General features: G+C 38.0%; 2 protein-coding genes across 3 annotated transcripts; one reads left to right on the top strand and one right to left on the bottom strand.

Moving 5' to 3' along the window:
* Nucleotides 1–7,544: 7,544 nt before the first annotated feature.
* Nucleotides 7,545–12,945, top strand: LOC112658567 (cytochrome c oxidase subunit 7A2, mitochondrial). Of its 2 annotated transcripts, none has more exons than XM_049092257.1 (4): nucleotides 7,545–7,703; nucleotides 9,121–9,210; nucleotides 11,667–11,748; nucleotides 12,765–12,945. In XM_049092257.1, the coding sequence occupies exons 1-4, from the start codon at nucleotides 7,686–7,688 to the stop codon at nucleotides 12,821–12,823; spliced, it is 249 nt and encodes an 82-aa protein (XP_048948214.1). In that variant the 5' UTR covers nucleotides 7,545–7,685; the 3' UTR covers nucleotides 12,824–12,945. The 2 variants fall into 2 exon arrangements, with proteins under 2 accessions (XP_048948214.1, XP_025300578.2); XM_025444793.3 differs by having other exon boundaries at nucleotides 11,667–11,751.
* A 386-nt stretch (nucleotides 12,946–13,331) lies between these two features.
* On the bottom strand, nucleotides 13,332–13,738 carry LOC112658409 (protein transport protein Sec61 subunit gamma-like). The gene has a single exon (XM_035698038.2). The coding sequence runs from the start codon at nucleotides 13,700–13,702 to the stop codon at nucleotides 13,496–13,498; it is 207 nt and encodes a 68-aa protein (XP_035553931.1). The 5' UTR covers nucleotides 13,703–13,738; the 3' UTR covers nucleotides 13,332–13,495.
* Between the last annotated feature and the right edge of the window lie 642 nt (nucleotides 13,739–14,380).

Here is a 14,380-nt window from a genome sequence, read left to right as displayed (position 1 = left end):
TTTCAGGCTTATTGTAACTATAACATCCAAGTCTGAACTTCTCAGGGGCTATGGACCAATTAGCATGCTTCTCACTGGTGTCCCCCTTTTAGCGTCTTTGGGTTGCAGCTTCCTCAGTCTTGCTCAGACAGGACATGTCCCATTTGCTGTTCTCTAGAAATCTGCTGAAAGCACTTTTGGGTTTTTTTTTCCACTCAACTCTATCCTTTTGGGCTCCTGTCTTTAAAAAATTGTTTCTGATGATCATGCAGTAAGTTTTACTTTTTTTCTTGTAGTGTATATTTCTGTGCATTTAACTTATGTATAGATTCATGGAATCATCATAGGATGCAGAACAGTACCACCAGCCCCCAAAACTCCCTTGTCCCATTCCTTTGTACTCATTTCCCCTACCCAAACTCCCTGTCAACTGCTGATTTCTTTTCCAAACCCATAGTTCATCTTCTAGAATGTCATAAATGGAATTATACCATATGTAACCTTTTGAAACTGACTTCTTTCATTGAACATGCCTTTGAGATTCATCTAAGGTAATGATGCCTATCAGTACCTCCTACTTTTTCAATTCCTTTTTCATTTTACTGAGGTGAGAGGGAGAATAGATAAACTTGGGGCCAATTCACTTTTTTAAACCAAAAAAAATGCCTTAAAGTAACTTTTTGTGCTTTTTAAAAAAAATTTTCTAAAAAAACCATTTCTTTAGATTTTATTGATTTATTCATGAGAGACACAAAGAGAGAGAGAGGCAGAGACACAGGCAGAGGGAGAAGCAGGCTCCATGCAGGAAGCCCCAAGTGTGACTCGATCCCGGAACCCCAGGATCACACCCTGAGCCAAGGGCAGACGCTCATCCGCTCAGCCACCCAGGCATTCCCTTTCTGTCCTTTTTTTTTTTTTTTTTAATAATTGATTTATGAGAGACCGTGAGAGAGAGAGGCAGAGACACAGGCAGAGGGAGAAGCAGGCTCCATGCAGGGTGCCTGATGTGGGACTCGATCCCATGTCTCCAGGATCACACCATGGGCTGAAGGCGGCGCTAAACCGCTGAGCCACCCAGGCTGCCCCCTTTTCGTCCTTTTATAACATTTTTAAAGAAACGTGCTGTCCGTGATATTAATGGGAGCTCTTCTGTTGGTGTGTGACCAAACTTTTTTATCCAGGGTAATGTTGAAGAAGATTGAATTCACCGTACAACTTTTCACTGTCAAGATTTGTATGCCACTTTGTTTCAAGAACCAGAAATACAGAAAAAATAGCTTTAAAAATACCTATTAAAAAATACCTATTAGGGATCCCTGGGTGGCGCAGCGGTTTGGCGCCTGCCTTTGGCCCAGGGCGCGATCCTGGAGACCCGGGATCGAATCCCACGTCGGGCTCCTGGTGCACGGAGCCTGCTTCTCCCTCTGCCTGTGTCTCTGCCTCTCTCTCTTTCTCTCTGTGTGACTATCATAAATAAATAAAAAAAAAAAATTAAAAAATACCTATTAAATTGCAGTTGAATTAGTAGTCTAAAGTAATCCCTGGAATGTGTCGTCTTTCCTTTTCACAACAAATCTTGTAAAACAATAACTTCTATTTGGGCAGCCCGGGTGGCGCAGCGGTTTAGCGCCGCCTGCAGCCAGGGGCGTGATCCTGGAGACCTGGGATCGTGTCCCGCGTCGGGCTCCCTGCATGGAGCTTGCTTCTCCCTCTGCCTGTGTGTGTGTGTTTGTGTCTCATGAATAAATAAAATCTTAAAAAAATAACATTTTATTGTCATCTTTAGCTTTAGCTAGGATTTCACCTCACAATTCCACTGTACTGTTTTCTATCATCTGTGTCTTAAAGATGGCAGTAGGGCAGTAGGGCAGTAGGTAGAGTATGGGATTTAGGAGCAGGCTGACCTGGCTTTTATATTATATAAACTACCTTCACATTATTTTATCTCCTAAATCATTTACCATTTCCTGGTAGTAACGTGGGAGTTTTAATACCCACTTGACAGATTTTTGTTCTGAGGCATAAGGGAGGTGATAGATGACAGACATTTAGCAGAAAGTATAGAAAAATGACAATTCCCACTCCTTTTTGTCATAAGAAGTAAACTCACCCTTGAACGTTTTGCTCTGTTAGGCATCTTCCTTCCCTTTTCATTCTTAGCACTCATATGGCTTTTTAAATAATTCTTCTGATTTTCTTCTTACTTATCTGTTCTTTGTCTCCCTTTTATATTCCTTGGTTATGCTCACCACATAAAATATTGAGAACTCTTTAAGGTTATGTTCCAGGCCCTTTTCTCACTTTACATATGCTCACTGAGCAATCATAAAGTTCTAATCACTTCTACTACCATCTTTACATTGATTTATCTTTTCTTGTGCCTTGACATCTCTTCTGAGCTCTAGATTGTTCAGTATAGATCTTTTCTTGGATTGTCTTTGGATTTCTCAAGCTTAAGAAGGCCAAAACAAGAATTATCTCATACTAACCTGGGTTTCTCTTATGTTCCTTGATATAGTGAATGGTATGATCAAACACCTTATCAGTTAAGTCAGAAACCTCGATATCTTCTTCAGCTTCCCAATCCAATAAAATCACTATACTTTGATTTTTGAAGGCAATTCCTTATAGTTGGCTCTCTGACCCATCTCCCTGTCTACATTCCTGTATGTATATCTCTGTTGCTAACCATCAGGTTTTTCTTTCTTCCTTGTATTATTATTAGAGCCTTCTAATGGACTTTTCAGACCTTTGTGATTTATGTTCAGTCAAGCCTTTCACTGCTACCAGAATGATCTTGAAGTAGATCTTATTTGGACCGTTGACTCCATAAATTTTTAAATGGCCCTCATTCACATCTGCCTGGATTTTGTTGATCTGTTTCTCTTTATCCAACTTGTTCTTCCATAATAAAAGTTGACATTTATAGGGGCACCTGGGTGGCTCAGTAGGTTAAGTTGTGGACTCTTGATTTAGGCTTAGATCATGATCTCTGCGGGGGTTCCGCACTCAGCATGGAATCTGCTTGTACCCCTCCCCGCCCCTGAACATGTGTGCTCTCTCTTTCTTAAATAAATAAAATCTTTTAAAAATTAACATTTATTGAATTATATCATTTCATCTTCACAGCCACCCAAAGATGTTGGATACTTTTATCTCCATTTTACAGATGAGCTGAAGTATAGATTATGAAACTTGCCTTTAGGGCAGCCCTGGTGGCGCAGCAGTTTAGCACCGCCTGCAGCCCAGGGCATGATCCTGGAGACCCTGGATCGAGTCCCACGTCAGGCTCTCTGCATGGAGCCTGCTTCTCCCTCTGCCTCTCTCTCTGTGTCTCTATGAATAAATAAATAAAATCTTTAAAAAAAAAAAAAAGAAACTTGCCTTTAGTCATAATCACTATTAAGTGACAGATTCAGAATCTAACTTCAAGTTGCTAATTACAATATTTTTTCTCTTTTCACTACACCTAGGTATCTGTTTTAAAGTTCCTGCAGTAGATCGTGCTTGATTCTAGGTCCATGTTAGTCATGTTCTTGCTTTAAATCGAGAATGCCTTTTAATCTTTATTCCATTTATTCTCTTGGACCCTGCTAAAACTCACTACTTCGTTTATTCTAATTCTGCCAGACTCTACTGATTTAGTCTTTTGAAAACCTTCCTAATGACAGCTATCTTCCTTGTATTTTCCATGAGCAAGTTTTACTAAACCAGTTACCTGATATTAATTCATGGCCACATTATAATTTACTAGTATGTGTTTATTACCTTCCTAATTTGACAGGTCAGGGATTTTAAAAGTTTTTTTAATATATTATAAAATGTTAGATTCATATTAGGTAGTCAATAAATTATTGTTCAACAAGGGGTGAATTCATATATTTTTTGTTTTTGTTTTCACTCATATACTTTATATATTATTTTTCACCCACAAGGATTTTAGAGCTAGAGATAAAGATTATTAATCCAAAGCCATTCCTTCACTTTAATGAGGAAAAGACTGAGGCTTGCAGTTGATAAATTATTTAATAATAGAGCAGTTTAGAGATAACCAAATGTTCCTTGATTCCAAACTGTTATACTCAAAATAAGAAACTATATTGAAGGGAGATCCCTGGGTGGCTCAGCGGTTTAGCGCCTGCCTTTGGCCCAGGGCGCCATCCTGGAGTCCCAGGGTTGAGTCCCGGGGTTGAGTCCCGCGTCGGGCACCCGGCATGGAGCCTGCTCACTTCTCCCTCTGCCTGTGTCTCTGTCTCTCTCTCTCTCTCTCTCTCTATGTCTATCATGAACAAATAAATAAATCTTTTTTTAAAAAAGAAACTATATTGAAGTGCTATCTTTTCTCTAGTAGTTTTTGTGTATTAAACTTCACATGAGGCTGTTTACTATATTGTTTTTGTAAAACTGGAAGTGGATTAAGCATGGTTCCAGAATTAAAACACATATCCCAATCACACAAAACTCTATTCTGGCTTTCCTCTTTTTATTTATAGATGCTATAGGCAGGATCAAAGTGAGGATTGTAATCTTGTTTGTTTTTTTAAAAGGAAAGATTGAATAACTGATTTGGTAACTTTGCATCCCTAATTGTGAAGTATTTTTACTTAGTATTTTCACACAAACTTATGTTGCAAGGCTTAAATTAACCATTACCTACCACACATTTTGCATATATCTAAATAGCATACTGCCAGTCCAGTTATAATGTTCAAAAACTCTCTGAATGAAATACTTTCTAATTATTTCTAGTAATCTAATAATAATTTTCCACTATTACAAAAGAACCTCAAACATGTTTTGGAAAGGAATTTTTTGAAAATAACTACTTTGCTACAGAGGATGAATTTACAGATCTAGAAACAAATTTCAAGTGTGATTGAGAAGATCCAATAAAGTTTGATAGGCACCCAGGCAAATTCCAGGTATATTTTTCTGTCAGGGTAATCACAATTTACAAAACAAGAGCAAGGAAACAATAAGTGAGGAATCCCAAGGCTGAAAAATGTTTGAAAGTAGTACAATGAATAGCAAAGTTTTTTGAGTTTTTATTCTCAGTAAGTTCTTTCATGCTACATGCTATTCACTTAACCACTTAGTTGCTGAGCATTTTCTATGTACCAGTTACTGTTCCGGATGCTGCAACTATAGCAGTGAAGAAAACAGTTGTAAACAGTCATTATCTAACTTAAATCTTTAAAAGGGTCATTGCTATGTGAAAATAGACTTGAGTGTAAAAGTACAAGTAGGGAAGCCAGTTAAAAGGGCTTTTGCAGTCATGGAAGCAAGAGATGGTGGGTTGGCCTACAGTGGTGGTAGCAGTAATGAGAAGTGGTCAGAGTCAGATTATATTTTCAAGGTGTATGTATTCAACAGATTTTTCTAATGGGTTAGTTTATATGGTATGATGCAAAACAGAGTTTGAGGCTTGAAATGAAGGAAATTGCAGAGGAGAAACCTTGGAAATAAAGAGTGGAGAGTAGAATTCAGTTTTGGTCATAATTTTGAGATGCCTGTCAGACATCTAAGTAGAGATGTCTGGGGTTAAAGAGAAAGTTTATGTGCTGGAGAGTGCCGGCACATAAATGGTATTTCATGACATTGGATGAAATCACAAGAGGGATGAATGTTTAAAAAAAAGAGGGGGTGGTACTCTGAGATTTAGAGATTAAGAGGATGAGGTTTCAGGAAACCAAAAACATTGCTGAAATAGAAAGAACCATCAAAAGACTAGAGTATAGAGGAAGCCCGTTAAGACCGTTTGAAACTTTACATATATGTTGTATGTTATACCGTATGGTATTTATGGCTTATTTCCAAGTTAAAGTATATTGTGAAGGAGTGATCAGTTATGTTAAATGTTGCTGATAGATGGAAAAGATGAAAATTGATATTGACAGTTTAACAATGTAAAAGCCATTAGGGATCCTAGGAAAAACACTAAAAGCCGGCCCAAAATGGGATTTAAAAGATTAGGAGAGGAAGAGAATACAAGTATAAAGAGATCTGTGTTTTATTTTGAAGAGAAATGGGATGGTAACTTAAATGCTTGTTTGTTTAATATGGGAATAAGCTTATAGGCTGATGGAATGATCTAGTAAAGAGGGAAATTGTACTAAGTGACATGCAAATAAGGATCTGCATCTAAGGATCTATTTTATGTAAATCTTTGGTTCTTTTTGGACAGAACAGTGAGTGTCCTTCATTCAGTATATAGATTTATTATCCAGTATATATCATTAATTCATCTGCTGGCTAACCTTTAACCCGTTAAGCAGTACTAGGGGATCGGTAAAAAAAATAATAATAATCTCTGTTCTTCAGTTTACAATCTAGTCTAGATGGAGAAAATGTAAGACAGCACATACTACTTTAACAAGTTCATATTTTAGACTATCTAATTTTTAAAAATTTGTAGGCTTCAGCTGTCAGTACCTGGTAACTGTCTCAAGGATTTGATCACAGTGTGTAATACAGAGAGGGGAATAAGCTAGATCCATTCAGTCCTTATCTAGGGAAGAGATGAATTGGCTGTTTATAAACCTTGGCGAGGAAGAGAACCTGAACTGGGGACAGATAACTTGGTGGATCTAACCCAAACTATCAGCAAGAATAGTAATTTTGACTTTACTAGTTTTTACCTACACATTTCACCTATGCTGAACCCATATATCTTATCATCACTTTCTATTTGAAATCTCAGTGGATTAGAAGACTTCATGAAAAGGTGACAAGATTTAGTATGGGGTAAATAGTTTTATGTCTATAATTTATACACACTTGGTGGGCACAGAGAATAGAGAGAGAACGTAACATTTAGGCAAGCCTGATAAAAGATACCCTGACAGGCCACCTGTACAATAATTGGCTCTGCCTAGCCACTCCAGTCATGGAAAGTGCCCCGCTGAGCCTCAGCCAGTAAGACTTAATTCAGAGTCCAGGTTTGCCATCCCATTTCTTGCCCCACAGTTGCATTTCCCCCCCTCTTTTCAGCACTTTCCCAGACACGGAGGAACGAGCGAAGAGCTTCCACAATTGCCGGACACCGTGGTAGAGTTTCTTGCATGGGGAGTTCTGCAGCATCCAAAGGCACCAGAAGATAAAAACTGGTATCCGAGCGCCGCGGCCTGCAGCACATTCTCAGCACAAGGAACAATAACGCCCTCAGTCTCATCCGCGGAACAAAACTGCATCGCGTAAGAGGAGTCATCCTTTTTGTTCTGTATGTCACGCAGCTTCACAACTTAGGCCAACCAACGTCTAAACAATGGCTCAAAGTTGGCTAAGTTGTAAAAACGCCTCCTCGTTCCAAATACACTAATTTTCTACGATAGCTTGGTCTCGCGTTAATTTCATCCAAGCTAACTAAAAAAGTACATATAACACGTCATTCCTCGCCTCTCTGGTCTCACAAGTCGTTTGCTTCTCCCGGCCTCAGCTTCAGGGACCAGCCACCTGAAAGGCATCGGCCAGGTTAGGAACGAGATGAAGGGACAGAAGCGCCCAGTCTCCTAGAGCGGCCACGGCTGTAAGGCCGCTCTCGCTTATCTTGCGCTCTCTATGGTTAGAAGCTCAAGCCCCTCCTCCGCCCGGAAATGTTTCTGTCCCCTGACGCTGGCGCGAGGGCCAGAGGTATTTCCGGTTCCGGTGCGGGGACTTTCGTTCTTGGTGGTCAGTTGTTGCAGTTGGTGGGTAGTAACTGAGCCAAGATGCTGCGGAATCTGCTGGTGAGGAGCTTCTCGGCTTGCGTTAATATGCAGCGGGAGGATGGAGAGCGGAGGCCCGAGAGCCTTGAGTGAGCAGCTTCTCCTGGGAGGGAAGAAGGGGAAGAAGGCGACTTCCCAAGTCACCTTGATCCGTGTCCTGTTGGCCAGACGTTACTCTCCCTTCCATCTGTTCCTTCCGCCCCAGGCTAGGCTGGGTAGATGGAATGGAGGGGCCGGGAAGGTGCCCGGAAGTGGGTTAGACAGCCTTGGGTTCTCAGTGGCCACCCCTAAACCTCTCGGTCATTGATGAAGTCGGTAGCTCTGTCTGCTAGGAGTAAAACTAAGGTTCAAATGGGAGGTTTCTGATACACGGAAGTTTAAGGCAGAAAGATTTGAGAGAAGTTTCAACGTTTCTGAGCTTTGTGAGCATCAGAACGCGGTTTAAAAAGCAAGTCATTCACTTTTGGATGGGACTTTAGGAGCACTCGTGGCAGAAGTGCAGCGTTACTTCAGTCAGGCCGTTCTGCAGTGTCCTTCACCCCTCCACCGGCTTTGAGCGTGTGAAATACTTTCTCAAAATTTCGAAAAAGAGAAGGAAAATGTAACTGTAACTAACCGTTCTCTTTTGTAATTATTCAGTAAGGTTTTACTTAGGCTCTCAGTGTATCATTTATTTTGGAATATTGAGTGCATATTTGTTTCATTATTTAATTCATTTGGATAGATAAAAAAGAATTATGGGATCCCTGGGTGGCGCAGCGGTTTGGCGCCTGCCTTTGGCCCAGGGCGCGATCCTGGAGACCCAGGATCGAATCCCACGTCAGGCTCCCGGTGCATGGAGCCTGCTTCTTCCTCTGCCTGTGTCTCTGCCTCTCTCTCTCTCTCTCTCTGTGTGACTATCATAAATAAATAAATTAAAAAAAAAAAAAAAAAGAATTATGCCCTACTAAAGATTTTTTTTTTTAAGGAAAACTAATAAAGAAAGCATTTTAACTAAGTAGGAGTCATGCTATTTTATTTTGGTATCAATTAATAGATTTTTGATAATTTGGTAGAGTATTAAATGAAAATATTTGAACTTAGTGTATTTTGTAATTATTTTTGTAATATATGTATGCCAGTGTTTTACTCAAGGATTATATAATGCTACTCATTCAATTCAGGTACAGATGAGGGTTTGTTTTTTTTTGCTCAGCATCTGCACGAATTGCTACTTGAATATGGTCTTTGGATACTGCAGAATTTTAATATAAGGAGTAGAGGATGGACAACCAATTGGAAAACCTGCTGCTGGTTTAGGACTCTTAACTGACAAACCGGATATGTTTTAACTGTCAATTTCTCTCTTTTGTAATATTAAAGATTGAAAGTAGTTGGTTTTGAAGGTTTCTTTATTAAAACCTAAAACTGCCTAATATATATGGATTTTTCATTTCAGGCTCTTCGCCAGATTGCCCAGAGGACCATAAGTACTGCTTCACGCAGGCAGTTTGAAAATAAAGTTCCAGAGAAACAAAAGCTATTTCAGGTACTGAAATATTTCATAGGCAATTATGAATTGTAATAATAGTAATTACCAAAAGGTGGAGATAAGAAGTACATTTGGAGATGCTTGATTGTTACTGATCCTGCTATATTAGCAAAAGAATAAGAAACTATTGATAGCTAATTGTGCATTTGCTATATACAAGAGGACCTTGGGGAAGCGGAAGGGTATAGTCAAAGATACTTTGGAGAAGTTACTTTGGGTTGGCACTCTTTGAGGTAGTTGCACAAGAATAGATAAATAGACCAGAGAAAGGGCCCAGAAAAAGAAAAATTATATATGCAGAAATTTAATATATGTTAAAGGTGCTATTCCGTATCAGTGGGGAAAGGATACAGTAAATTGGTATTGGAAGAGTATAAATGCTTCTCCTGTAAAACATACTAGAAGAAAATATATTTTTCCAGTTTGGAGGTATGATTGACAAATGAAAATTATATAGAGGGGAGCACGCTCTCTCCCTCTCTAAAATAAAGATATCTTTTAAAAAGTCTTTTCTGGGGAAAAAAAAAAGTCTTTTCTGCACAAATAGTAGCGTAAGAATATTAAAAAAGCAAAGAAGTCATTCATTATAGGATTTCATTTTATTTATTTATTTATTTTTTTTTTTAAGATTTTATTTACTTATTCATGAGAGACACACACAGAGAGAGAGGCAGAGACACAGGCAGAGGGAGAAGCAGGCTCCATGCAGGGAGCCTGATATGGGACTCGATCCAGGACTCTAGGATCAAACCCTGGGCCAAAGGCAGGTGCTAAACCGCTGTGCCACCCAGGGATCCCTCATTATAGGATTCTAATACAAAAAGCCCCCCAACAACCTAAATACCCATTATTAGGAGACTGGCTAATTCACTTAGAATATTTTCGCACAGTGGAATGCTGTGTGGCCATTAAAAGGAACAAGTTGGGGTTAAAGGGACTAACCATGGTTTTTAAGATAGCATTAAGTGAAAAACAATATATAGCAGACCCTTATATGTCATAAGGGTCTCATTTTGTATATTAAACAGGTGTGTGTATAAATTAGAAGTTAAGATAATGTAGGCATTAAAAATATCTACAGGTATTGGGATGCCTGGGTGGCTCAGTGGGTTGAGCATCTCACTACTGATTTTAGCTCAGGTCATGATCCCTGGGTAGTGAGCTAGTGTCAGACCTCAGGGCTCTGTGCTCAGCAGGGAGTCTGCTTGGGATTCTCTCCCTCTCCCTCTTACCCTACCCTCCTGCTGTGCTTGCGGTCTCTAAAATAAATAAATAAATCTTTAAAGTATTTATAGATATGTACTACACTGTTAATATTGGTTTTCACATAAGAAAGGATGGTGGGATAAAGTAGTTGACCTTTATAAGTAGTTCGATTTTTAGTGATTTTTTAAATTTTCCTGGGGTGATCTCTGGTTTTTCCCAAATAAAATTTTAAGTGATTAAAACGACAGATCTTCCTTGACTTACGATTGAGTTGTATCATTGTGTCATAAACAATAACCCATCATAAGTTGAAAACCTGTTAAGTTGAAGATTCATTTAATATACTTAGCCTATTAAATGTAGCTTAGCCTACCTTATATATGCTCAGGACACATACATTAACTTACAGTTGGGCAAAATCATCTTATACAAAGCCTATTTTATAATGCTGAATATCTTACATAATTCTTGACTATTGTACTGAAAGTGAAAAACAATGGTTTTATGGCTACAGAATGGTGGTAATTCATTGGTTATTTAACTTCATGATTGTGTGGCTGACGGAGAGTTGTGGTTGTCTGCCACTGCCCAGCATCATGAGAGAGCTTTGTACTGCATATTGCTAGCCTGGGAAAAGGTGAAATTCAAAATTCAAAGGACAGTTTTTACTGAATGTATATTGCTTTCACACCATTGTAAAGTTGAGAAATCGTAAGTTGAACCACCGTTAAGTCAGGGGCTGTTTGTATGACATGTAAAAATGAAATACATTTAACAAATGTATTAAATACCATATGCCACGTGCTAGGCTAAAGGTTAAAGTTAATTTAAGGTTACAAACAAAACCCCTTCTCCCTTTTTTCTTTAAGGAAAAAAATTAATCTTTCTTATGATTAGATCTAAGGTGTGATGATTACTGATCTTTTTAATAATTTAGTTGATGAGATGAGCTCCATCAGTGTATTTTCACAGCTTTAACATTTGTATATTCCTTGGAAAGAATATCTGTATTGGATCTCATTAAATTTTAAGAGAAAGAATATTGACTTCTAGGAGTTCTTATTTTAATACTTCAGTGGAAGTAGAGACAGAATCAGGAAAATTGTAGTCTTTAAATTTTGGTGTTTACAATATTTTAATTCCAGGAGTTTAAGGAGGCACTTAATTTTATATAAGTGGATTAGCCTTTTGAACTTAGTTGAAAACAAATCACACTTGTATTAATTATTATTATTTTTTTAATCTAGGAGGATAATGGAATTCCAGTGCATCTAAAGGGTGGAGTAGCTGATGCCCTCCTGTATAGAGCCACTATGATGCTTACAGTTGGTGGTAGGATATTTGGAGTGCTTCACTTATACACAACCTGCATAGAGCAACACTCATTACTGTACCCAGAGTGCTTTGATGTTTTTTCTGTGAATTGGGCAGGTCCATTGTTCAGTGTTAGCAATGGAATATCATAAATTGGTATACTAGGAACAGAGTTAAGAATTTTAATCATTGCTCTCTGGGGGAGGAAGAGAAACAATATTTGAGTGATTACTGTGTGCTTGTCCTATTGATGAGAATGCTACATAAAGGGATTTCTGTAACCCTTTTATTAAGTCTGTATGTGTCCTTATTTTAAAGATGAAGAAATTATGTTAATTAAAGATAATATTGCCTCTATGTGGAAAAGCTGCAGTTTGAATCCTGATTACGAAGTCCTCCTGCTCATGCCAAAGTGCCTTTTTGGTTTGGATTGTATACAGTGAAGGGGCATTTATGGATGAAGACAACTAACTAGTGACCTTTGGGCTCTCATAAGATCTAAATTTGTGTTGATTGGTATGACTATTTCCTAGGTATTCTGGTAATGAGTTTTAGTAAATTTTCACTTAATTAGCTATTACATTAAATTTGATAATTTAAATGTATCACTCTTCCTTGGTTTTACATTGATGATATACTTAAGGGAGTGCTTGCATTTCTTGACCTCTTTTTCAGTATTTGAATCATTCTTAGCATTTCACATGCAGTTTTAGGTTGGTATGGAAATAACCTTTATATATATTTTTAAGTATTTTATTTAAAAATTTCTTACATCTTATTAAGTTGACAACTACATTATTGTGCTATATCTAACACTTTCTGTAGAAGTTAACTGATAGTAAAACTAGATTAAATGTGTTTAAAAACTATATTTATTTTAAATTTTGCCAGCACCTGTCAAAATGCTTTTTTATGTTCACATAAAGGTAATCGTAATGCCAGACTTGCTTCTCCCTTCTCTTACAAGTTTTATACGTATAAATATCAGAATTTCTTATAAGTTTTTTTTTTTGTTTCTTTTTATTTTTCAGGAACAGCATATGCCATGTATCAGCTAGCTGTGGCTTCTTTTCCCAAGAAGCAGGATTAACTTCAATTCATCTCAGCAGGCAGTTGGTTGTTTCATTCAGCTCTCTATGGACCAGTAATCGATAAATTCAATATTTATTGACTTAATACTAACTGCCACCAATAAAGCAGTCTTTACCATGATTTGTCTCATTTTATTATTTTATACTAATAATTTCAGTTTTTGATCAGCCTTGTAAATCTTAGGTAGGGAGCAAAAAAATGGTTCTTTTGTCATTAGGGTTGTATAAAATACCATTGTGATATTTGTGAAATTTTATTTTGTAAATAAATTAATAGAGCAGATCAGAATTATACAGTGGATGGTCTTCAGTCTTAAATGATGTGACACTTGAAAGCATATTTCTTTGACTCCTTCCCCTCCCTGTTGTGCTATATCCTGGGATATGCTAGAACCTGAGGTTAGTGGAAGCAGGTCATTTTTGGCTCTGGGGGTTCAAGTTTCTTTTTTCCCCCTTTCTCAGTTGTGTTAGCATATGTTTTTGTTTTTTTTTTATGATGGAAAAAAGTTTATTTTGAAATTATTTTAATTTACAAATACAAAACATCTTGGAAGACAAAAAAAAAACATCAAAGAAAAACACGAAACATATTAGGCACATTTTTACTTCATGAGCTTCCCGTATCAATTATTCACTAATCCCCAAGATGAAAGACTCTTTTAAAAAGGTATTCAGCCTCCAACAATGATGTTATTAATAGGGATATGGATCAATTTCACAAAAAAGCCAATGAATCCCATTATAGCAAATCCTATTGCTGTTGCCATGGCAATCTTCTGGAATTCTTTTCGATCAGGTTTAGTGCATCTTTTAACCAGCCGAATGGAGTCCTTCACAAACTGCCGGCTTCGCTCAACGAACTGTATTACCTGATCCATGATGCCTGCCACCGCCTTTCTCAGTTGGGGTTAGCATATGTTTAAATATTGGATGTGTTTCACAGTTTAGGATTAGGCTTTAGTAGAGAAGCTATAAAATAATTTAGGACTCGTTCTTTCACACTAACAATGGGTTTCTATTACTTTATAACATAAAGGGTAACTTTCCTTAAAATACTTAGTTCATTTCTGAAAACTATCTTCTGCAGGAATTTAAGGAGTCAAACTTATTAGTCATCTCCTCTGTTAGGTGTACATTTGTAACACTGAAATTTAGAGTCTAGGTGAATTTGTTCTAAGGGAAATCGATGAGTCGAGGTTTATAAACTTTCTGTGGGTGCCTGGGTGGCTTAGTTGGTTATGTGTCTGACTTTTGATTTCGGCTCAGGTCACGATCTCAGGTTTGTGAGATTGAGCCCTGCATGGGGTTCTGCGCTGGACATGGAGGCTGCTTATGATTCTTTCTCTCGGGGCGCCTGGGTGGCTCAGTCAGTTGTGTCTGCCTTCAGCTCAGGTCATGATCCCAGGGTCCTGGGGTTGAGCCCCACATCCAGCTCCCATTTTGGTTGGGAGCCTGCTTCTCCCTCTGCCACTATCCCTGCTTGTGCTTGCTCTCTGTCAGATTAATAAACTTAGAAAAAGCCAATAGTCTTCATGTTGAAACACTGAGACTTCTAG

Source organism: Canis lupus, chromosome 12 (assembly GCF_003254725.2).
Source record: "Canis lupus dingo isolate Sandy chromosome 12, ASM325472v2, whole genome shotgun sequence".
In the NCBI taxonomy this organism is placed as follows: domain Eukaryota; kingdom Metazoa; phylum Chordata; class Mammalia; order Carnivora; family Canidae; genus Canis; species Canis lupus.
The sequence above is the reverse complement of the archived record's forward strand: the minus strand, read 5'-3'. Positions and strand labels throughout refer to the sequence as shown.